Below are 25,205 nucleotides of genomic sequence, written 5' to 3'. Positions count from 1 at the left end.
CCTTCCTTCCTTCCTTCCTTCCTTCCTTCCTTCCTTCCTTCCTTCCTTCCTTCCATTAAGGGCAGGCAGTTATATAGCTGACATTAGTAAAGGAGAGCCCTACTCATTAGAAAAACTTAGCTTAAGGACTCAGGGAGAATTTATCAAGTTCAATCACATGACCAGAAGTCTACAAGAATGAGGAGCAGACACAGACACACACACAGGCAGCCTAATTACTCCAAGTTGACATTCACTTTCAGGTTTGGCTGAACATCAAGAGACATTCATTTCACAGCTTTTACTCCAACATGTGCGTTGTTTGCAAACAAAGAAGCAGGGCCCACCTCCCACCCCCATTTTTTTTTTTACACTTCGCAGGTTTTCAAACCTAAGCAGCCAAGTGTACACCAAAGCCCCTCTGCAGATGTTGATATCACTTGGCATTCTCATAAACTGAGGCATGGAGATCTTTATAACAGGAAGACTTGGGAAACAGCTTGCCTTAAAAATACTGAAAATTGCCATCTAAATAAAAACAAGTCAGGAGAATGTTTCCAACCACTTAGGAACAAAGAGATGAATCAGGAAATTAAAAAACGTAAAATGTGGCACGTGAGTTCTTGCTTTCTCTTTGATGGGACAGATGAAAATGCCAAACATGTGGGAATAAGGCAAGAGGTGCACTCAGAAACGCACTACTATTTCACTGAGATTAATCACAACTTTTCAAAATGGGTTACTTACATTTATTTTTTTCCCCTGATCATTTGCCCATAAAATAGGAGAATAAATGATGCCCAAGTAATGACGTGGGGTGAATTTTTTTAAGGGAATGCTGTTAATTTTAGAAGTGATAATTTAGACTGAATATATATATATATATATTTTTTTTTAAAAACTGAACATATTAATTTCTAAAAGAAAATGAAAAGTTCTAGATGTCTTTCTAGTTCCTCCAATAAAGTTAACTTATTTTATATAGTAATAGCACCACTCAACATTCTCCAGCTGATGGAGAGGAAGTACGGAATAGGAGGTGGGACAAAGGGCATGGGGTTAGGAAGCCTGTGGGGGAGGAAGGGAGGCAGGAGTCCAGCTGTGAGACTCTGGGAATCTCATTACAATTCTCAGTTTCTTCATCTGGCAAATGGAGGTGACAATCCTTGCATTCTTCCTTGATGGGGTAATTGTGAGGTCCAAAGGGGATGTCTATTAAGTGCTTTAAAGAAACTATAAAGTCACTATAGAAATAATATTAAATATTTCATAGCAATTAATTGAGTAAACATAATTAATCATATTTATCTCAATAATTTTATTTCATATTAAATATTAATACTATCAATTAATATTAATTTTGTTGAATAAGAATAAGAAGATTGACTAGGAATATGGCCAAGTACCAGGGCAAAGATAGAGGATTAATAGTTAATAGTAGTTTTATAGCCCTTTAGGAATATTTCCAAATTGTTTTCCAGAATGACTGGGTAAGTTCACAACTCCACCAACAGTGCATTAGAGTCCCAGTTTTCCCACATACCTCCAAAATTTATAATTTTCCATTTCTGTCATATTAGTCAATCTGATATGTGTGAGGTGATATCTCAGAATTGTTTTAATTTTCATTTCTTTAATCACTACTGGGTTAGGGCAATTTTTATATGACTATAGTTTTGATTTCTTTGTCTGAAACCTGTCCATATCTTTTGACCATTTATCAATTGGAGCATGACTTTTGTTTTTATAAATTTGATTCAGTTTTCTATATATTTGAGAAATGCGACCTTCATCAGAGATACTACCACCCCATGCCCTACAACAGTTTTCTGCTTTCCATCTAATTCTGGTAGCAGCATTGGTGTTGCTTGTGCAAAGAATTTTTCATTTTATAAAATCAAAATGACCTATTTGACTTATGGTAAAAAATGCTGTCTCCAGAGAAAGAACTGATATTGTCTGAATACAGACTGAAGCACTCTGTTTCATTCTTTTCTGTTTGAATCTTCTTATACAAAATGACTAATGTGAAAATGTTTGACATGAATGCAAATCTATAACCTATATCAGATTATCGACCATCTCAGAGAGAGGGGAAGGGATAGAATCTAGAACTCAAAACTTCAAAAAAAAAAATCCCACAAATGCTAAGAATCGTTTTAACATGTAATTGAGGGGAAAAAAAATGTTATCAAAGTAATAAAAATAAATAAAAGACCAAAACAAAACAAACAAACAAAAAGATAGAGGAGAAGATCCATTCAAGACTAAAAATATAAAGCTATGAGGTTCTTAGTTATTAGAAGGACAAGCCTCCTAATTACAATAGTTATCAGACAGGCAGATGGGCTGTGAAATCACTTCTGCTAAGTTCTGAGAACAGAGACCAGCCACCTATGTAGAGGGAGCTGAGGGCAGGCCCCAGGCTGTATTTGAAGACCCCATTTGTCTCAGAACTGTGCTCCCAATCACTCTGTCACCACAGGGACAAACTTTAGACAATCTAATGTTTATGATTGGAAGTTACACCAATGGACTGACATGACTATGCCCTTCTAGGACGGAGACCACAGCCTAATCACACCTGTCCCATCCTGGGTCATCCTTATGGAGTGCAAGGGAACCCTTCTTCAAGTGCACCTCACATAAAAAGCAGCAAAACTGCACCGCAAGGATATCACAATAGCCATGTGGCTTTTTTTTTTCTTAAAGCTCAAATGCACAATATGAAGCAAATGCACGTCTACAGACCAAAATCTATTAACTTTTAGTCATCCCACAATGCCAGTTTATTTCACTTAAAACAGTCCACAACTTGGAATATGGGTTACAAGGGTATACTAGTTGAGAATACAGGTTGCTGGGAGATTTCTGCAGGGGCTTTTGGCAATTCCAAAAGGCAACTAAATATCAGACGTCTCGATCCAGCTTTGACAACCCAGTTCAGAAACCACAATTCTATAATCAAATCATATGGGTCAAAAAGGTATGCCACCGAAAGAGACAGCATTCTTAGAGGCAGATTAGGAAGTAACACTCTGGGAGATGGCAGCTTGGTTGGGTAGTGACACAGTCAGGAAAATATGGATTCAAACTCTGTGACTTATGAGCTCGGTATGTCAATAGAAATCCTTTACCCCTACCAGCCTCAGTTTCTCACCTATTAAATGGGATAAAAATAACACCTGCCTCAGAGAGTTGTGGTAAGGATTGATTGAAATAACCTCTATGGGAATAACTATGTATGTGTGTATGTTTATATACATATACATGAGTATAAATTGAATATATTTTATATATATATATATGTATATATATATATACACATACACACATTTTCTTCTTTCTCTTCCTTCCTTCCTTTCCTTCTTTCTTTCTCTCCTCTCTTTCTCTCTTTCTCTCTTTCTTTCTTTCTTTCTTTCTTTCTTTCTTTCTTTCTTTCTTTCTTTCTTTCTTTCTTTCTTTCTTTCTTTCTTTCTTTCTTTCTTTCTTGTAGGACAGAGACAGGCAGTTAGGTGGTCCAGTGGATAAGCCTCGGAATCAGAAAGACCTGAGTTCAAATCCAGGCTGAGATACTTACTACCTCTATGACCCAGGCAAGCCATTTAACCCTCTTTGCCTCAGTTTCCTCATCTGTAAAATAAGCTGAAGAAGGAAATGGCAAACTTGTTAAGGATCTTTGCCAAGAAAACCGCAAAAAGGGTCATAAAGAGTCAGACACAACTGAAAAACGACTCAAGGACAACCATCAAAACAGTGTACAGACACCTGAATGATGTCTATACTGCCGTAGGGGTATACTCCTAGGTCACAGATTGAGGGATGGGAGGGATCTCTCTTGTTAATGAGTTCAATCCTCTCACTTTAGAGATGAGTAAGTGAACCCCAGAGATGTTTAGTGACTTGCTCAAGGTCACACAACCATTCTCTCTGAGGCAGAATTTGAATCCAGGCCTTCCTGACTTTAAGAGCCATCTCCCATTCACTATTTCATACTTCCTTTCTCTTGTGTGTTCCTTTCAGGGAAAATCATAAATATTATTAGTTACTATGGATCTGGCATGTTGTTGTTGAGTTGTTTCAGTTGTGTCTGACTCCTGACGATTCCATTTGGGGTTTTCTTGGCAGATGGAGCAGTTTGCCATTTCCTTCTCCAGCTCGTTTTACAGAGGAGGAAACTGAGGCACACAGGGTTAAGTGACTTGCCCAGGGTCACCCAGCTAGTAAATGTCTGAAGCCAGAGCTGAACTCAGGAAAAGGAGTCTTCTTGACTGAAGTCCTGGTGTACTGTGCACTATGGAGCCTTCTAGCTGCCCCAGTATGTCCAGAAAGTGTCATAAAAATGTTAAGACCACGGAAATAGAACTCTGATTTTGGTTGGTGCTCTATTATTTCCCCATTTTCCCATTCATCTTACACTGGAAACACAACAGCTCCTGTCCATAACTCATAAGTGATCCAGGGAAGACTTGGCCACTTTTCTTTCCCTTTTAACAAACTTCCATTTGACCCTAACTATAATGTCCCAGCTGCTTTCAGATCAATATCATTGAAGCTGATCACTGTTCTCCCTGTTCACAATCGCCTTCAGATCATTTCCTTTCTGTTCAGGGACCACAGGCTGTGGTTTGGGCTGTTTCAACAAACAATTCCTATAACCCATTATGGCATGGGACCATTGTGCTGTCCCCTTTAATGGGCTTAGTCGTAGATTGTTAGAATGAGCCAATTAGTTCTGGCGTAATTTCTCTCCAATTGTCTTAATATATAGGATTAGCCTCAGAGCCATTCCTCCCACACTGACCACAAGAAGAGTTTCTTGAATGTCTTAAAAATAGAATGGTCGATAGTTTATTGACTGTTGCAAGCACATCAATCCACAACAGAATACAGCCAAGGCATTAAGGAAACCAGACACAAATGACATGTGTAACATAACCCTGGCTTACCAAACTGTTGGACAAACATGTGACTAGCATGCCCCCCCTTCCCCCCCCCAAAAATAAAATTAAACTGGAGGGGGAAAAGGTCTATAGTATACACTTACATATAACTTTAAGGCATCTTATATGCTAATCAATCTATGGCCATAATTTCAAATTGTCCCATTAGAGGCAATAATAATTAAAGGACCTTCTGAATCCAAGATGACTATTCTGGTCAATTTTCAATTTTCTCTGGCCTCCTGCAAGTATAATATCAACCAGTGAGTTTTCTCATCAAGGCCTTAGGTGGTGCACACTCAGAGGCTACATATTAATTCAATGTTGTTTAAACTCAACATAATAAAAATGTTAATGTGCTACCAATTTTCCCCCTCACCCCCGAAGCAAATGACAGTCCAGCTGCATTTAGAAATCAAAAGAAAATATTTTTGTATTATCCGTGACTCTAATTTTTCCTAAATAAGCTCCAACGGTATACTGAAGGATGGATAAGCTATTTGAACAGAGACTAACAAAGTTCCCTTTGGTTCTTAACTTATAACCACAGCTAAGTCTAGCCAGGGACCACAGCTACAAAAAAACAGGGTAACCCTCCTTTCCTGATGTTCCCTTTCCCAAGTATAGGAAATCCAGCCATTCAATCAGGCAACGAGGCCAAGTCCGAATTTCTCTCTTTTCTTCTACTCATTCATTCACGAAGCATTTATTAGTCTGATGCTTCTTCAGATAAGATAATGTGGCCACCACCAACTTTTAAAAGATGAGGGCAGCCAGGCATAGTGGTACATGTGAGTCATGTCTGCTGCCAGGGAGGCTGAGGACGGTGGATCTCTCAGGATTCGGAATTCTGAGCTGCAGTGTCCACCCTCAATTCAGCATTAATATGGCAGAGCCCCTGAAGCAGGGGTGGGAAACCTATGGCCTGGATGTCACCAGTGGTCTTCTAGGTCCTTGGGTACAGCCTTCTGACTGAGTCTGAATTTGCAGAACAAATCCTTTTATTAAGGGGATTTGTTCTGTGAAGGGTTTTTCTGAGGGGGCTGCCTTGTTACCTAAGGAGGGACAATTCAGTCTGGGTTGGAAACAGAGCATGTCAAAGATCAATACTGGAATTTGGACAAGGAGTAGTTTCAGGAGGTCCAGCCTGGGCAAGATGGGGAGACCCAGACTGGAAAAAAAAAATAAGGGCAACAAAGAAAAAGGAAAATCATCTCACTGTTCCCAGAAAGTCAGAGGATACAAAATATAATCCCAGGTCTCTCCTTGCCCTTTCTAGGCTCTTTCCCCCAGACGCAGTTTATTTTCTTTCTTAAGCTTCATCTACTAAGAACTTTTCTGCAGAGAATCCATTCATTATAACTGTAGAGTCAGCCGTATTTGGTTACCAAATTGACCTTTTGACGATAAGTCCAAACAAAAATCATAATTGGAAAGGTGCAAAATAATGAAACAGAAGGATTAAGCAATTCGCTAAAGACTAAAAAAAATATAATGTAAGGCATGAAGCAAACAGAAGGATAGAAAAGAGATTTACCTAGTTCACTGTCCAATTCCTCGGTGTGTACCCCTTCTTCTCCAGAGGAGGAGCAGGAAATGAGATAGAAGAGAGGAAAAGAAAAATTCAGACACCAGCACCAAGAAAGAAAACACCCTTTAGAAAAAAAAATAGCAGCCCACACCCCAATTTTCTTATGCGGACCTTACCTGCTCTGGGCTCATCTCATTTCCACCCTTGGAACTCTTCAGACCCCAATCAATGAAAATCATGAAACGCCAAGTGCTTGTATTGGCAAAATAATTATAGGGATCATTTCCTTGCATGTCAAAATAGGATATGATTGGTTGGAAAAGATGACAAATGGCTTTGCAATTTCCACATTCTTAAGTGAGAGTCACTTATTACCGATCTCATTCCAAGTGAATAAAGCTGCCAGGCCTTTTCATATCTCACTCCTTTTAATCCTTCAATGTTCCTCTAATCAGCTAAGCAATTACACTCACAATTAAGACATTACTTAACTTTTAAGGATTGTCAATGATTGAAAATAAAAGGCGAGGTCAAATCGAGAAGGCTTATTGTAGCATGAACTCAAATCCAATGCATACTTTGAAAAGTAATTCTACTCAATTAGGACACTTCAAGAAAGCACAAGAATTATTATGCACATTGTCCTAGATACACCCCAGGCTCCACATATTTACAGAAGTGTGGGTAATAGTACTTGGGTATAAGGTTGGTCTTTTAAAAAATTCCAGCTGCCCAAAACAATCCAGGTTTCTTCTCTTTCTGATGATCAGTACTATAATTTCATTTTTGAAACCAAGTGGGATACTGTTATCTCCTCTATACAGCTGTGCATTTATGAGCCTTGTTTCTCCAAATACAGGGTGAGGATGGATCAGGTACTTAATTTGTACCCATCACATCACTTGACAGAGTTCTAGGCACTAGGGACAAATTTCTTAAACAGAATTGGAAACCTTAACCAAATAATTAATAACTGAAAACCAAAATTCTGATTGTGGGGAGTAGAGCTGTCCTAAACATGCCATGTAGATGTGTGTCTCGGAGTAACGGTTGGGAAAGGAACACAGTCCAAATGGGTTACGTCCCTGGAATGAAACTCACGTCTCAGATGAAAGACCAATATACTAGACCAGGTCCTTGTGTCTTGGACATTGGGCTTTAACAATGGGTTTTGCTATACCTTTCAGATAACAGAGGACATTCACGGAATCACTGTATGACATCAAGATATGAGATAACAGGTAGGGGACCCATTGTGACCAATAGTACAATATTAGCTTATGTACACACTGCATTCACATCATGATATTAGAGGCACACTAGAAAACTTTATACAAATACAAATGACAAACAGCACCCAGTAGTGAATATGTGTTACTGGGCACTTGTCAGCTGTCAGTCTGACAGTGCTACATGTGTGCATAGTATATACTAGCTTTTAGAAGTGTTTGTGTACAAAGCTACATACACACAAACATATACCTGTATATATGTTTGTATATGTATATGTTTGTGAATATATATGTGTGCATGTATGTGTGTGCGTGTGTGTGTAGTGTTTATTCAGATTTCGTTTTTATTTTAGTTAGTCAGTTAACAAACATTTATTAATAACTTTCTATATGTCAGGCACTGTGCTTGGGATAAAAAAAAAAGGCAAAAAACAGTTTCTGTCCTCAAGGAGCTCACAATCTAAAAACCTTAATGATAAAATCTTATTCAACATACTACACCTGACAATCTACATTTGTGTGAAAATATATTTGTTGAAAGATAAATGGCAAAAAGGGACAGTGTCACGTAGTTGAAAGAATTCTTTGATCAGCTGGGTGACCTTAAGGAAGTCACAGCATCACTGGAGAAATGTTTCATCTAGAAACCAAGGATTTGGATCAGCTGATCTCCATGGACCCCTTAACATCCTTCATCTATCTATGGAGCTAGTAAACAAACAGAAATATAATGAGCATTCCAAGGGTCTTAGAAGCATGGATTTGTAGCTGGAAGTTACCTTTAAGATCACTGAGTCCAAGCCCCTTATTTTATGGGTAAGGAAATGGAGGCCCAGAGAGACAGAGTGTCTTGTAGGTAGCATTACGGGTGGAATTTGACCACAGATCCTTTGACTCCAAAGCCACTGACCTGTCCAATGTCCCACGTTTCCTCTTCAAATGGAAACCTTTGACTATTGTAAATGTTCAACTCAACCAAACTTATCTGGGAACTTTCTGTCAGATGGCCTTTTGGTTAGCTGGAAATCCCTAGCATTTTCATGCATTTCAGTACAGCAATAATCAGTGTTCACAATGACTTCCATGGGCTGCATGTATGACTAGAATTCTTGACTATGAGAAATAAATAAGTCCAAGTATCTTCAGTACACTTTCATAGATGAATGGATTTTACTGCCTTCTATATCCTTAAAAATTGGCACTCTCTCTACATAGCACGCTTATTGACTCTGCTATTTCAATGAGCTGTTATTTCACCGGTAGGGGTATTGTATTCCCTCCACTGTTGGAGGTCACAACTCCTCTATGACTAAGCAGACTGCCTTTGAAAACTGTCACAGTGGAGAAGCCCTTCACTGCACAGCCAAACAGAGAATGAGTGTCTCTGAACTTGGACAACAGACACAAGAGCCCATCCTGGGGACACAATCTAAAACCTTTGCAACTTGGAAGGACAGTAGGATTTACCCACCACTGGCATTTTCTTTGGAACTCTAGAGTAACTCCCACACCACAACGAAAGACTGGAGTAGGGCTTCATGGGTGGGGGAGCCTTAAACTGTACTAGGACTTTTGGGACATCTTGAATAAGGAAATATACATGCTATATAATATATATGCTTATTTTTTTTTAAGGCTATCAGAGTTAAGTGACCTGCCTGGGGTCATACAGCTAGTAAAGTGTCTGAGGATGGATTTGAACTTAGGTCCTCCTGATTTCAGGAGCAGAGTTCTATTCCCTGCACCACCTAGTGGCCCCCTACATAACATATATGAAGAGCCTGGACACCCCATTCCAACAAAGAGCAAATATCTCTTTTCCTGATGTCTTGTAATCATAGAGAAAGCCAAGAAAACAATTAAAATACAACATGGGCCTAGGTTATGGCATTGACTCACTGGGCTTTTTATTCTAGCAAAAAATTGCTGAGCTTGTGTGGCACAGGGACAGATTGCTGACTTTGGAGTCAAAAGATGCTGGTTCAAATCCAGGCCCAGTTGCCCCTTTTAAGATTAGGTAAATCAGGGGCGCCTAGGTGGCGCAGTGATTAGAGCACCGGCCCTGGAGTCAGGAGGACCTGAGTTCAAAACCGGCCTCAGACACTTAACACAAAAACTAGCTGTGTGACCTTGGGCAAGTCATTTAACCCCAACTGCCCTCCAAAAAGGAAAAAAAAAAGATTAGGTAAATGTATGGACCTCAGTTCTGATATTTGAAAAATAAGGGAAGTGTACAAAGTGATCTCAAAGGTCCCTTCCAAATCAAAGCTGTGATGCTTTGAAATGCCCTTCATGAGGCTGCTTGCACATCTTGAAAATAATGAATTCATGTCAGTCTGTATCAGAAGAGGGCAATGCCTGGGATATTCTGTTGCAGTGCCAGAATAGGGAACATCATATATCAGAGTGGATAAGTAATTTGCCCTGAAATCTGAAAGATGGGGGTTCAGGTCCCCGTCTGGAACAATACCAGGTTTACAACTAGGAAAGAATCACTTCCTATGAGAAGCCTTTGGTGATTCCACTTAATGCTAATGCCCTCCCTCCACTGGTCATCTCTAATCTGCCCTGTCTATAGCTTGTCTGAAGATAGTTCTTTGCAAGTTGTCTTTCCTGTTAGACTGTGAGCTCCTTGAGAACAGGGGCTGACTTTTGTTTTTTTTGTATCCCCAGCACTTAGTAGAGTAGCTGGAATATAGTAGGTGCTTAATAAATGTTTCTGAACTATTTAGTTTACTTCCTATTACCCCGCTTTTTTTTTTTCATATATATTTAGTCTTCTCTCATTGCAGCTCTATGAGGCTGCAAATTACAAGTGGTCGATCTGCTTTGGTTCGTGGAATTTCCACCCTGAGAGTTCTCTATGTTGAGAATGGGAAAACATATGTCTGGTAGATTCAGGAAACGTTGTACATGAATTTATATATTACACAAATGCAATGCTGCCTTTTAATGAATACCAAGACCTGAGGACAATATAAGAAGATTATTGCAGAAAGTTCTATTATCCCTTTGTGCAATGAGTTTTGGGTAATTATACCACTGATTCGTAAACTCAAATCTGACACAGAGTAGCCACCAGCCAACACATCGGCCTTTTAATTCCTTTGTGTTAAAAAGAGAACAGTGTGATGGGGAAAACAGACTTCAGTGTGCCAAAAAACAAACAGACCACTTTGTCTTACTAAGGGTTTCCTTTCAAAGAAACTCAAGCCATAACAATTCTAAGCAGAGATTTTCATTAAGAACTTCTTGAGCCAATAAGCCATTTTCAGTTTTTAATTGGAAACAACTCAGCTGCTTTCTTGAAAGACTGCATTGCTCACATACCTGAGACTTTCTCGCAGTTGACATAAAGACACCAAAACTTGTCAAGGCCTTTCTTTCGTCCTAACAAGGTTATTCTGTTGGGAAAAATCTGACCTTTTAGAGAAAACTTATTTCTAAATTTGCCTAAGTCTTTGGATCATAGATTTGGAGCTACAAAATATCTAAGAAACCATCTGGTCCTATCTTTTCATTTTATAGGGCCAGAGAGGTCGCTTGATAGCAATAGAGATGGTATTTGTATCAAATTCTTCAAACTCAAAATACAACACCATTTCAACTGTTTTCCTGAAGCAGAGAAGGGTATTAGTCAAAGTTAGAAGTATCTGAACTTCAATCCTGGCCCTGACACTAATTAGAAAGTAGACCCTTTAGACATCAATAAACTTCTGGGTATGACAGGAAAATAATTACAAGTTTCAAATTGGATTGGCAGTGAAAGTTACCATACCAGGAATTTCTCTCACTAACAAAACCACAGATCCTCTAAATATTTATGTATCCCTGGAGATGACCATGAGGCCATATTTCTATGCAGATGACAAGGTACAATGGTGCTAGGCCAGAGTTGTACAGAGGCAGTGGTCCATTCAAGTACTTAGTGGGACCTACGGATTCAGGGTGAAGTCATAAGAGCTCAACAGAGTTTGGTCTAACCATCCACACATAAAAAACTCAGTGGATGAAGGCAGATTATTGAGTTTATGAAATATAACTAGATAGATATTCTATAGCTTTAGAACTTATCAATCACTGTTTATATTAAAAATAAATCATGATTCCTCAAACTTTCCTTAATGAATTCACTTACAGATTATGCTTACAGTGTTTTTCTATAAGAAATTATGCCCATAATACACATGCATGTTGCTTGCTACATTCTTTCACAAATGTTTTACCAAACTTCAGTCACTAAGGACAAACATAATGTTCCCTCATCACCCCTTACCATCATCTTCACATTCTTCCAGAGGCTTCTGTTGTTTGGTCAGGCACCGAGGGTCTAGCCAAGATGTTGTTTTTGTGTTATGGCTGAAAAGCAGAAAAGGAGACAGGGCCCTTGTTAATAAACTGATGTCGAGTTTGCAAGGAAAGAAAAACATGTAACCTTTTCTGCTTCTATTTTGTGCCCAAGCCTAATAATAATCAATCAACGAATCAACAAGAAATTTTTAAGAGCTTGCGATGTTCCAGGAACTGTTCTAAGAGCTAGGGATTTACTAAAAGATACAAACACAAGCGCCTTCAAAGAGCTCACATTCTAAATGGGAAAGACAAACATAGACTGCCTGCATGGCCCGACCCAAAGTGGCAGATACTATGTGATCTGTAAAAGGGACAGGGATGGGCTCAGATGAAGTCAATTGGAAAAAAAAAAATGTAATAAATTTAATCTGAAACCCAAATCACACCAGCATCCACAGCAGAGAGAGAAGTAAACAGAGGGAGAATTGTTTAACCCTTTCCTGATTTAGTGGGGTGAAGGGGAAGGAAGAGAGGGGCTGGTTATGGTATTTGGTATCCTAACATTCTTTCAAACACTCACAAGGGAAAGTTTCCATCTTAAGGAGATAATGGGTCTTTAAGGAAAAGTAGTCTGACATAAATAATGGATAACATGGCAGCCAAGAGTCAGGAAGACCTACTCTGTCTTAAAGTGTTCACACAATTCTAGGCCAGACACTTAACCTTTCATTGCCCCAGGCAACATTCTAAGACTTTAAATTGAAGAAAAACTACATATATGCATTGGTAGGAGAAATTCCTTATGGGGAAGATGAAATCACTGGTCTAGTTAAAAAAAAACAAAACAAAGATTCAGACCGTCATTCAACTACATTCAGATATTTACTGGATGCTGAACACATGCTTTCACATACATTATCTCCCCAGGATCCTGTTAACCCTGGGAGGTAGGCATCAGCTCAAAAGATTTTTGTGAAGATTAAAGGAGAAATTACATATGAAAACCCTATGAACAAGATTTATAGCTTCAACTTTTTCTATACTACTATTGGCATAGAATTTCATTACTGCATCAAACTCCCTCCACCCATGTGGGTCAAGACCTTCTCTGACATTCATGAGCATAGAGAACTGCTCTGAGCACCAAGGTTCAGTGACTGACCCAGGATCATGCAGCCAGTATATGTAAGAGATGGGACTTGCCCTTGGGTCTCCCCACTTAGAGGACAGCATCCTATCTAAAGGAACAAATATTACTACTATTTCTTCCCAGATCTAACTTACACATGGGCTGAATATGAATTTCATCTTTGCAGAACCATTAGAATGAGATTCCTTTTAGCTAGGATAAGTGGAAGCCTTTATTATTTGTAGACAGACAGAGACAGAGAGACAGAGAGACAGAGAGAGAGAGAGAGAGAGAGAGAGACAGAGAGAGACAGAGAGAGACAGAGAGAGAGAGAGAGAGAGAGACAGAGAGAGAGAGACAGAGAGACAGAGAGAGAAAGTAAAGAGATTAAGTAAAGAGAGTATATCTTCTGACTTAAAACCAGGAGGTTGGAGTTTGAATGAAAGGCCTGGTATTTCCCTCATTATGCTGCATAGCAATTCTCTAGCAGAATGAATGAAAGCATTTTAATTCATTCTTGTACTTCAAAGCCCCTAATGTCTTTCATTAATCTCAGACTTCTAGATTGTACTTTAGAAACATTGCAGGCAATACAAAATTACTGTAATAAAAGGAGCTTAGCTCAAAAAGTTTGAGGAATTTAAACCCTCCTGACCAATTGCTTTTGGAGGGGTGCCATCCAACTGGATGATTTTCACAGGGGCTTGATTCAGTCAAGGTCAAATGCATTAGAAAAATCTCTCAGAAACATATTGGACATGTTGGGATCATAATAAGTCTTTCAGCTTTCTTGGTTGAAAGTTAGGATTACATTAGTAGTGCAGATGAAGTCTGGTGTGTTGAAAAAGAACTACATGCAGTCCAGAGATAACACTTCAGTTCCAGTTGGCATCTTGCCATCTGTTTGACTATGAGTAAGTAACTTTTCTAAGCCTTACTCTCTTTTATCCATAAAATGGGTATGTATAGTAATACTTTCAGTCCTTATCTCAAAGGGTCATGGGGAGAAAAGTGCTTTATCAATTTTAAAGTGCCATACAAATGTGATTAATATGAAACCACATTAGATCATAGCTTGGGAGGCAGAAGGGCCCTCTGAAAGCATCAAGTTCCGTCATTATATTTTAGAGATGAGAAAAGTTAGTCCATTAAGGCTAAGTGACTTGTGAGTTATAAGTGTCATTGTGTGAGGGAGTGATCAATATTCAATTTAATTCAACAAACATTCATTAAAGCACCTACTATATGCAGAGAATACTGTGTTAGGCACTCTAGCAAAGGTGATGAAGACAGTGAGGTCTCAGTCCTCTGATGTTTAAGAGCAAATCTGTACTTTGAAAGCGATTTTTTTTTCTTTTTTAAAGCAATCGGGGTTAAGTAACTTGCTCAAGGTTACACGACCAGTTATTATTTCTGGGTGTGGTGCTGAGTATCCGAGCCCGGATTTGATCCAGGTCATCCTGACAGTGGAGCCGGTGCTCTTACTCGCTGAGCCACCTGGCCGCCCCTAAGCAATTGGGGTTAAGTAACTTGCTCAAGGTTACATGGCCAGGTGTTTCTGGGTGGGTGCTAAGTGTCTGAGCCCGGGATTCGATCTCCAGGTCTTCTCAACACTGGAGCCGGTGCTCTTAGTTGCTGTGCTACCTGGCCGCCCCGAAAGCGATTTTTTTTTAAAGGTCTGCATGAGTATCATATTAGATAACGGTATCAGGTTTAAAGATAATAATAATAGCATTTACATAGTGCTTTAAGGGTTGCAAGACACTTCACAAATATCCTCAAAAGCACCCTGGGAAGTGGATGTTATTAATATCCTCTTTCTACAGACAAGGAAACAGAGGCAGACAGAACTTAAGAAACCAGCCCAGGGTCACCCAGCTAGCAAGTGTCAGGCTCCATTTGAACTTGGCCTACCTGACTCCAGGTCCCACTCTACCCACTGCACCACCCTAGCAGCCATCAATCTTTGGCTACAGAAAGGACCTGACAGCTCTTCTTCATCTTTTTTTGTGTCATAGCCCCTTTTGGCAGCCTGGTGAAACCCTTTTCAGAACTAACTGAAAGAAATGCTATGTTTTAATGAGAAGTTAGGGAAAATATGAAAGCTTTCTTCCATTCAAGTTTACACACTCCACCCCCTACCATCCCAGCCTTGAATTCTATCTGTGGATCTGAGGTTAAAAACCTGTGTCCTTGAGGTCACCTCATCAAACCCTCCCCATTTTATAGTTGTGGAATCTATAATTCAGAGGGGTTAATCAATAGAACAGCAAGGATTTGAATCTAAGCCTCTGGACACCAAATCCAAAGTACTTTCTGCCACGCTTTAATCAATCAAGCCATGGACGCTTTCTCATAGCATCAAATATAATTAATCTTTCAAAAGTGGAAGGAAGAAAGAGAGGGAGGAAGGAAGGAGGAAAGAAAGGAAGGAAGGAAGGAAGGAAGGAAGGAAGGAAGGAAGGAAGGAAGGAAGGAAGGAAGGAAGGAAGGAAGGAAGGGCACTTCTTGAATTCAGATTCATCAAAAACATAATTTTGGACCCAAATTGAGGAGTAGAATGACGATCAATGTTTCAGGGTAAAGGACATCATGAAACAAAACCAAAAAATTCTTATTACTCAGAAATTTAATTTAAAACTAAATAGCATATGCTTCGAATACTGTAATGTCTAATAAAGGTGGTACCTTCTACTCATCATCAGCAACAGCAGAAGTCATCCAAACATTGGCAGGAGCCAAAGGTCACCTCTGCCTATGACTGATGAGTCAAGTACTTCCAATGTATTGCTAGTTTAGCATTAGCTCCCCCCAACTCCCAGCAGCAGAGTATTCCTAACCAAAATATCCCTCTTTTCAACATCACCTAAGCAAATAAAATAAGAATTTTTATCAAGAAGAGTTTTCTATACTAGGAAAATTGTCATGACACCAGTTCTGTTTTGTATATGTGTATTCCCCACCCCACTCTGTCAATGTCATTCTATTTAATTCAGCAAACATTTATGGGACATCTGCCCTGCACAGTGAGTTGTCCTGTACACCTGAGGGAGATGAACTTATGAAAAGGTGCCAGAAGCTCAAATGGGTTAAAAGATTTGCCTATGGTCAAATAGCTAAGAGGCAGCTTTTGCATTCTGGTTTCCCAGACTTCAAGTCCAATGGTCAATGAGGACCACATTATCTCCATTGCAGAAGACACCGAATATTAAAAGCACAGCCCCCAATGTCTGAGAGCTCAAACAGACCTTGTAGAAGACACACCAAGCCAACAGGTGAAGCTTAGGCTTTGAATAAGTGGGTCTATCTTCTTCATTCATTGTTTGATTTTTTTTTCATCTGGACCCATAAGTTCATTAGCGTAGCTAATTCTCAGTTTGGAAATGTCCTCAATAACTCAGAACAACAATTTTACTTGAACTTGGATCTTAAAGAGTTGCCTGGGGACAGTGAGAGGTCAAATGAATTGTCCAGGGTGACAAAACCAATGTATGTCACAGGCAGGGCTTGAACCTAGGTCTTACTAGTTCCATGACAAAGCCTCTACTCACTAAACCACTCAGTCTCTGAAGGATTTTTTTTACTTCAAAAAAAACCCAATTAATTAATTAATTAATTTTTAGTTTTCAACATTCACTTTTATAAGATTTTGTGCTCTAAATCCCACCCCCTTTCCCTCTCCCCTCCCCAAGATGGCATGTAATCTAATACAGCCTATACATGTACAATCATATTAAACTTATTTCTACATTAATCATATTGTGAAAGAATCAGACAAAAAGGGAGAAAGCATGAGAAAGAAAAAACAAAAAAGAAAAGAAAACAGTCTGCTTCAATCTGCATTCAGATTCCATAGTTCTTTTTCTGAAGGACTTTTATAATCTTCATTAAAAACCAGTGATGAGAGTACATGACTTATGCCTCCCACAGGGCTGCTAAATGGCACAGTGGATAGAATGCCTGGCCTTAACTCATCTTCCGGAGTTCATGTCTGGCCTCAGACACTTCTTAGGTGCGTGACCCTGAACAAGTCACTTCCTTCTTTTTGCCTCAGTTTCCTCATCTGTAAAATGACCCAGAGAAGGAAATGGCAATAACTCCAGTATCTTTGCCAAGAAAACCCCAAATGGGGTCACAAAAAGTCAGACATGACCAAACAATAACAATTATGACTCTGGCCACGTCTGGATGAAGCCATTTGGAATTAGGATGGAAGGATCATAGATCTGGAGGTATAAAGAAACTCAGAAACTGATCTAACTCCTTTATTTTACAGATGAGGAAACTGAGTCCCATGGAGGTTAAGCAACATACTGAAGGCCACACAAGTATTTTAGGGGTGGGGGTGGATTTGAACGTAGCTGCTCTGACCTTTGAGTCAGTGCTTTTTCCTATACCCTGCTTCCAGTCCAGTTGATAAAGAAAAAGGACCATACCAAGAATCCTTTCCCTCTGCTCCTTGGGGGAATGATGGACTTCTCAGAGGCGGCTGCAGGTGCCACTACTCTAAGGCCTAAATTAAGTTTCCTACAAAGGGCTTCCTGATTCCCCAAATGCTTAGTCATCAGTTTTCCACTTGAGGCCTTCTTTCTTTAGGGAAACGATTAACCTCATTCTCTCACAGTCTCTTCAGACTTAATGAAAGGATCAGAATGAATACTCTGTTCACTCTCTTTGGGTGAACTGCAAAACTTCCCGAAAACCTCCTTAAAAAGACATCACTTTCTATCTGATCATCCCATTCAGCATCCCACTCAGCAGTCAATCAGTTCAGACTTGGCTTCTCTCTCCATCCTCAGAAGATACACAGACATAGAGAGGGGAAATAGGAGTATACTTTACTCTATAAAATAGACTTCTCCATTTTCGGTATAGGCCATCTCCCAGTTTTCAGGTAGAGGACCTAAGTTTTCCTCTGCACAAAGAGGTAGGTAGTGAGGGAGCTTCTGAGATGGTTCCGTGATGGGAACAGTGGTGATGCTATTGTTCACAGGGGGCAAGGTTGTCTCTCTCGTGCTATGGGGATAGCGCTCCTCTTGTTCTCCAGAATCTGTGGAACAGACAAAAAGAGAAACTGAGTAAGAGAAATTGCATTTTGAATCACAGAAGTTCAGCAGCAGCAGAGTCCTTAGAGACCATGCAGCCCAACCTATCTATTTCACAATCTACCCAACAGGGTGCCTTCCTAGTCATTGTGCACAGCCTTCCATGGAAGAAGGACATATCTCCTAAGGCAGCCCATGATTCAGGCTCTCAATCAGAGACTTAATTAAGCTACGATGGAAAAGAGTTTTTCCTCTCATCAATTCTAAATTTGTCTTTTGTTAACTTCTACCCATTGTACTCCAGGGCCAAATAGAATGAGTGAGTTGGAGATAGCTATCATATATTTGCTTTTCTAGGCTAAGCAATCCCAGTCCCTTCAACCAACATTCATGTCGAGAATTCCTTTACCACCCCTAGTTACCTTCCTCTGGGTGCTCTCCAAGACTTAATAATACTCTTCCCAAAATGAGGTGCCCAGAAATAAACACACCACTCCGGATATGCCCTGACCAGAACTGAACCCTTTCACCTGCATAGTTATAAACACCATGCCTCCCTTAATGGTAGATGGAATCCTAGCTTCACACCGAATATTTTTTAAAAGTGAAAATAAAGCCATTCTAGTTTCATTGGTTAAAAAAGTTCTGGGCACTCAAAGCTTCATAAAAGCTTGTTGACTGCCTGGCAGACTTAGATTTTATTTGGCAGAAGGCATCAAAACGATCCGTCAGATCGACTCCTTCAAAAGGGAAGATGTTGGAAAATATATTCAGCTCCGATATCTCTCTCAAAACTTGGTTAGTTAAAAGGAAAAGAAGGAGGACCTTCATAACTCAAATTCCAAAGACTCAGAAGCAAAATATCCCAGCAAAACATGACCTCCAGCTGCTTTGGGTTTCCATGTGCTCAAGCTTTCGAAGTTATCCTTTTATATATTTTTTGGGGGGGAAGAAAAAAGTTGCTTTTGAAAAGAGGATGAAAAGAAAGGGAAATAAAGCACTATGATAATGCCCTGACTAGCCACTGTTTGTATTAGCTCATTTAAATATTTTTAGTAGATATTGGCCAGAAGGAAAGACTATCTTATGAATTCTGATGGCCAATACAAACAAGAGAAAAATATGTGGATGGCATTTCAATGAGTCAACTTCAAAGCTTCCTTTTGAAGGACAGAAGGAAGCCTGTATCATTAGTTACTTCTGCAGAAAGCAGATGACTACGTTCTGTGGTTTAAAAAAACCCATTGATTTTGAGCAAAAAAAGGACTTGGGTTCCAATTCCAGTGCTTCTATTTTATTACCTTTAGGACCCTCTGTAAATTTTTTGACCACACTGGCCCATCATTTCTTTATTCATAAAATGAAGCTGTTGCAGTAGATGCTTGCTAGGACCCCCTTTGCCTTTGAAATTCTATGCCGGAGTAAAGTGCTGACCCTGGAGTCAGGAGGACCTGAGTTCGGATTCAGCCTTAACACCCACACACCCACATACACACACAAAAAAAAAAACTAGCCATGTAACCTTGGGCAAGTTACTTAACCCCAATTGCCCTCCAAAAAGGCAAAAAAAAGAAAAAGAAAGAAATTCTATGCCCTTATTATACCAGGAAAGTAAGGACTTATTTTATAATATGTACTCTGAACTAACAAATCCTTTTGCCTTCTTGCTTAGGTGATTTACAAAGAGGCAAATGTAGGCTTGAGGCAAGGAAAGATTTCTTGGCAATCAGAGCTCTCTAAGAGGGGGACAGGACCAAATTACCGTGAGGTGTATAGGAAGACGAAAATAGCTCCTGCCCTCAAGATTTATGTTTATCTACAATAATTAGTTTGTTTTAAGACAGTGGATAGTATTATGGCCCCCAAGGTCCACTTGGTTCCTTGAAATGTTAGGTAGTTTATTAGAGAGAAAAAGTTGGGAATTCAATCAACTCTGAGTCCCCAGTTAGGGAAATTCCTAACACTTAGTCTTGCTGATCTCTTTGTGAATGAGACCAAAATTCAAGCTCCTGGAATGGTCTGAGTATTACATTTTAGCATATATGAATAGACCCATACCTGGAGAATCAGTTGGGGGAAGAGCAGATCTTTCCTCAAGACTTGGTATCAGTTTGGGTCTTCTCAAAAATGACAGGCTAAGGCTGTCCTCTTCACTCTCCTTTTCTCCCGGTCTTACCTTCTCTTATCCTTTTCCTGATTGCCTCTGGGTGGTCCATTCTGTGCTTAGCTCAGTAAAATCCTTATCCTTCTGGTCAATCTATCCAAACACTTAGCATCTCTATCAGGTTCTGAGATAGTTTCTTTCCTTTTATATCAATTCTTTAGGGCTTGATCAACTCTCAAATAAAAGGAGGTTTACTGGCTCTATTAACTCAGTGTGGACTGAGTGAGCCAATTCATAAGTGCTGTTATCTAAGGAAGGTAATTACTTCTAAGTGCATGGAATGATGAATGGGCCCCCACCTTCTAAGCCACCAAGTACCCAAAATGTTATTTTACATATTCTCCTGGCATTGAAATAGATTCTGATGAAAATAAATGCCAGAATCCTGAGAATAATAGCAATAGCCCATATTTTCTTATTGTTTTTATGACGATTTTGTTTCAGTGCCTGACTCTTCATGACCCCATTTGAGATTTCCTTGGCAGAGATACTGGAGTGGTGCCATTTCTTTCTCCAGCTCATTTTACAGATGAGGAAACTGAGGCAAACAGAATGATATGACTTGCCCAGGGTCACCGAGCTATTAAATGTCTGAGGTCACATTTGAACTTAGGAAGATGAGTCTTCCCAACTCCAGGCCTGGCACTCTGCACTTGACCCACCTAACTGCCCCAAAGCCATATTTATAGAGTACTTTTAAAGGTTTATGATTTGCTTTATATCTCCCATCTCAATTTGGACCTCATAAGGACCTTGTAAGATATGTGCCATTATTCTCCCAACTTTGCAGAAGGGACTGAGACTCAGAGATTTGTAGGTGACTTTCCCAGGGTCACACAGCTGGTTAAGTACTTAAGAGAGGACTTCAGTCACTGATTTCCTGCCACACCCAGTGCACTAGCCACCCAGCCACCTTACTATGTTGATTTGCCAAGTCATTATTCAATCAATCAACAAGCATTTATTAAGCACCTTTGTGCCAAGCAGTGCATGAACTTAAAAAAAAAAAAAAGACTGTCATTATCTACTTTTCCTCTTCCCCCTCCACTCAATTCCAAAGTAACCTTAGGATAGGCCTAAGGAATAGAGCAGTAATTTGTCTGGTGTTGGGAACTCCCAGGTGAGAAAATTATCTCCACCCTCATGGAGGTCAGTCAGCACCTTTGTGCAATTGACAGTCTTGGAGAGGTCAAATGTCTCCCTTGGGTCACAGAGTCAGTGTGCATCAGAGGCAGGGCTTCCTAGCTTCAAGGTCAACTCTCTACCTACTGTGTGTCACACACTGACTCCAATTTGTACCTTTTGCTACAAAGGACTCATTTTGTGACAGGTGACCAAGAATCAAAAGAAAGGGCCCCTGCATCCTTCTCCGGTGTGTATCACAGAGTAAATGTCCAGAAAGCTATTGAAAGGTGCTTAGAGACACAAGAGATGAGGAAAATAAAAGTTAATGGGGTAGAGACTAAGGATGGAAATATGCTGATTCTAAGTAATTGCTCAGCACTGATTGAGATGAAGTTAACTTTAGGAGTGAGGGATGATCTATTGATCGACACCTAAAGCCTTCAGTGACTAGCATGTCTTACAGAGCAAGGGTAGCCCCATATATTGAGTATTAAAAACAACAGGGGCAGCTAGGTGGCACAGTGAGTAGAGCACCAGCTCTGAAGTTGGGAGGACCTGAGTTCAAATCCGACCTCAGACACTTAAACACTTACCAGGTGTGTGACCTTGGGCAAGTCACTTAATCCCAATTGCCCTCCAAAAAGCAAAACAAAAACAAAAAAAAACCCAAACCTCCCAAAACCCCAACAAAACAACAACAACCACAGAGGAGATGGGGCAAAGATGAGTTATCAGAAAATCACAGTTCTAACTCTTAATCTTCAAACTGTATCCATTTCCAGATCCCCAGGGGAACTAAAAGTATCTAAGAGGGTTTTAGTTTGCTATCAAACACTAGAGAAGACCAAAACAAAATGAAGGGCTTTACAACTCAACTCTGTTTTTAAAATATCATTTGCCAATTAAAATTCAGGAGACTATTCCTTCTTTTTTCCCCTAGGAGGGCTTTAAGAACTAGAATATTCAGACAGAGAGGATAGCTACATCAGAGAAGATTTTAATTTCCTATGGAAAATCTTTTCAACAATTGAATTGCTTTTGAATTATCCAAATATTTTAAAAAGTACTTTGAGGGCAGCCAGGTGGCTCAGCAAGTAAGAGCACCTGCTCCAGTGTCAGGATGACCTGGATCAAACCCGGGCTCAGATACTCAGCACCACACCCAGAAATAACTGACCTTGTAACCTTGAGCAAGTTACTTAACCCCAGTTGCTTTTTAAAAAAGTACTTTGAATGCTTTCTTTGAGGTCAGACAAAGCCCTGATCAATCCCTTTCTTGGAATGAAAACAAAAAAGCTAAAAACTGAAGCCTCTGCCTCTCATATACATTAGATACATGTTATTCAAATCACCAATGAATTGGGAATTCCATTACTTTCCCAGGAACAGACTTCCTATAAAATTGTTAGTATCTCTTTTTATCATAGCACCAAAATCCACAGACACAATGAGCCAGAAGTCCCCAAACATCTCTGCGGAAAATACTTTTCATCCACTTTAACTAAACACGTATTAATGAAATGCCTCTAAATGTCCAAGGAGAGATTTGAACTCAGGTCGTCCTGACTCCAAGTCTATCCACTATATCACCTAATTGTAGTATCACTGACTATGATCTCTTCACCTCTGGGCATCTTCAGATGACTCTGGACTCTATAGGGGCTTGAAAGAAACCCACTTCCTTCTGCCTGAGGTCTTTTCTTTGACATCTAATTATAATCTCTTTAGAGCTGGGTAATAGTATCTATCTGTACTGTGGATGCTTAACACAGTATCCTGAGTGTGGTAGGTACTTCAAACAATCATGATTTAAAGTTTTGGTTGGTGTGCTGGTCCTTCTCTCTAGTACTCTCCATTCTTTAGGTGTTTTATTGTCTTTAGTGGCAGAATAAAAAAAGGTTGGAAAATGGAGCTGCCATGATAATGATACCTAGGACTTCACATGAGCATAAACATGGCTTCCATATGCAACTCCCCCAAATGCACCTGGCAATGAATGTGATGTCTATAGAATAGCTTAATCATGCCCACATACGATCAGCTGTATAGCACTAATCATTCTACAGGCATTCTGTTTGATGCCAGGTGATGATAGATTGTTGGCATCCGCAGACGTGCCCTTGAATTTGAGGGCAGTTTATTCAGCATTCCATATAGGAAGGGGATGAAGATATCTGAGTAACAGGAATATATTGTTGTTTAGTCATTATTCAGTCATGTCCAACTCTTTAAATGGAACACATTGCTTCTCATTAATTGATTCCATAAAAAAAAAAAATCAAACAAAATGATGATTAAGGCTAAGGCTGGATAGGAACTCTGTTGTACATAACTGAATGGCTAATGAGCTCCTACTTCAATGACTCTGCTGTGGCAGAAAGGTGACTATAGCACCCAGGAGCTGTGACAACAGAATCCAAGACCTTTTATGCTGGATTAACTTTTGACCATAGTCCTAATGACCAGCTTAATCTACTATCTGAGCTAAGTAACAATCTCACTACAAATGACAAATTGAAGAATTGGCAGTTCAATGGAAGGAGGACTGACAAGTTTTTCTTGAAGACATGATTAAAAGATTTAGTGGAGTTGGTTTCAAAGGTCATGGGAGGAGGTGGGGGAGGGCGGGGAACTTGGTCATTTCATCTCATAGTCATCAAGATGAGTGTAAACAGATCAAGATGAAGAGATGCTACTCCTAAGCCAAAGGCTTCTGGAGAGATGAAATTGTAGCACTATCTTATGAAGAAGCTGACTGCCATGATTTTCAAATCCTAGACCGTGATACTCAGTTACTAGAATGCAAATGCATAGTGGAGACATATAGGACAGAATGGTTCTGTGTGAAGAAACGAAAACTGCCATAGGCTTATGGAGAAATCAGCCAATTGATTAGCATTTCACTTGGTTAGAAGACTCTCGAGAGGCGGCCAGGTGGCACAGTGAGTAAGAGTGCCGGCCCCAGAGTCGGGAGACCCGGGATTGGTTCCGGCCTCAGATATTTAACACCCACACAAAATAACTAGCCATGTAACCTTAAGCAAGTTACTTAACCCCAATTGTTTAGGGGCGGTCAGGTGGCTCAGTGAGTAAGAGCACGGCCCCAGCATTGGGACACCCAGTATTGGTTCCAGCCTCAAATACTCGAAACCCACACAAAAATAACTGGCCGTGTAACCTTAAGCAAGTTACTTAACCCCAATTGCTTAAAAAAAAAAAAAGACTTTCGAGCTTGGATATCATGAATACTTTTCTTCAAGAAGAGTGGGGTGATGCTAATTGAGCAACAGAGAAAATATATATGAAAGTGGTTTAATGCACAATAAATAAACAGTTAGCGGGACAGGAGACTCTTTGGGATACACATTTGTGATTTCACTGGTGAGGGGCACTCCCAGTAAGAAAACTCTCATGACCAGCATACCTGCTCTGCAGCTTCTACTCTCAGAGAGTTGCCTGGGTCACTGAGAGGTGAAGGAAATGAAGAGAGTTATAATCCAGTATGTTCCAGGAGCAGGACTTGAATCCAAGTCTAGTTCTCTACCCACTATAGCACGCTACTGACCAGAATTTTGTCAGTGCTGTGAGATCATAAATTATAAGAATGCAGACATATGAAGCTAGAAGGCATCACCAGGGCACTGAGTCTAACCCATTATTTTACCATTGAGGAAACTGAGGCACACAAAAGATAAATGGCTTTCCCATGGAACTCCAGGACCCCAAACCAAGTTCCCTATCCACTATGCTACATTGTTTTTCAC

The 25,205-nt window shown here is 39.9% G+C and overlaps 1 protein-coding gene across 6 annotated transcripts in view; it reads right to left on the bottom strand.

Moving 5' to 3' along the window:
• The window catches only part of MAGI1 (membrane associated guanylate kinase, WW and PDZ domain containing 1), a 740,901-nt gene that overhangs the window by 104,602 nt on the left and 611,094 nt on the right, over positions 1-25,205 (bottom strand). For 4 of the 6 annotated variants that reach the window (XM_069084167.1, XM_069084169.1, XM_069084172.1 and 1 more), the window contains exons 5-7: positions 17,950-18,157; positions 11,962-12,044; positions 6,460-6,495 (exon numbers count right to left, since the gene is read on the bottom strand). In XM_069084167.1, coding sequence (XP_068940268.1) covers positions 6,460-6,495; positions 11,962-12,044; positions 17,950-18,157 — 327 coding nt within the window. Of the gene's footprint in view, positions 1-6,459; positions 6,499-11,961; positions 12,045-17,949; positions 18,158-25,205 lie in introns of all 6 variants that reach the window. The other 2 variants (XM_069084168.1, XM_069084171.1) reach the window with 2 other exon arrangements.

The sequence above is a fragment of the Petaurus breviceps genome, unplaced genomic scaffold (assembly GCF_028583685.1).
Source record: "Petaurus breviceps papuanus isolate PSGF00001 unplaced genomic scaffold, PetGlider_PUasm1.0 174, whole genome shotgun sequence".
Classification (NCBI taxonomy): Eukaryota; Metazoa; Chordata; class Mammalia; order Diprotodontia; family Petauridae; genus Petaurus; species Petaurus breviceps.
The sequence above is the reverse complement of the archived record's forward strand: the minus strand, read 5'-3'. Positions and strand labels throughout refer to the sequence as shown.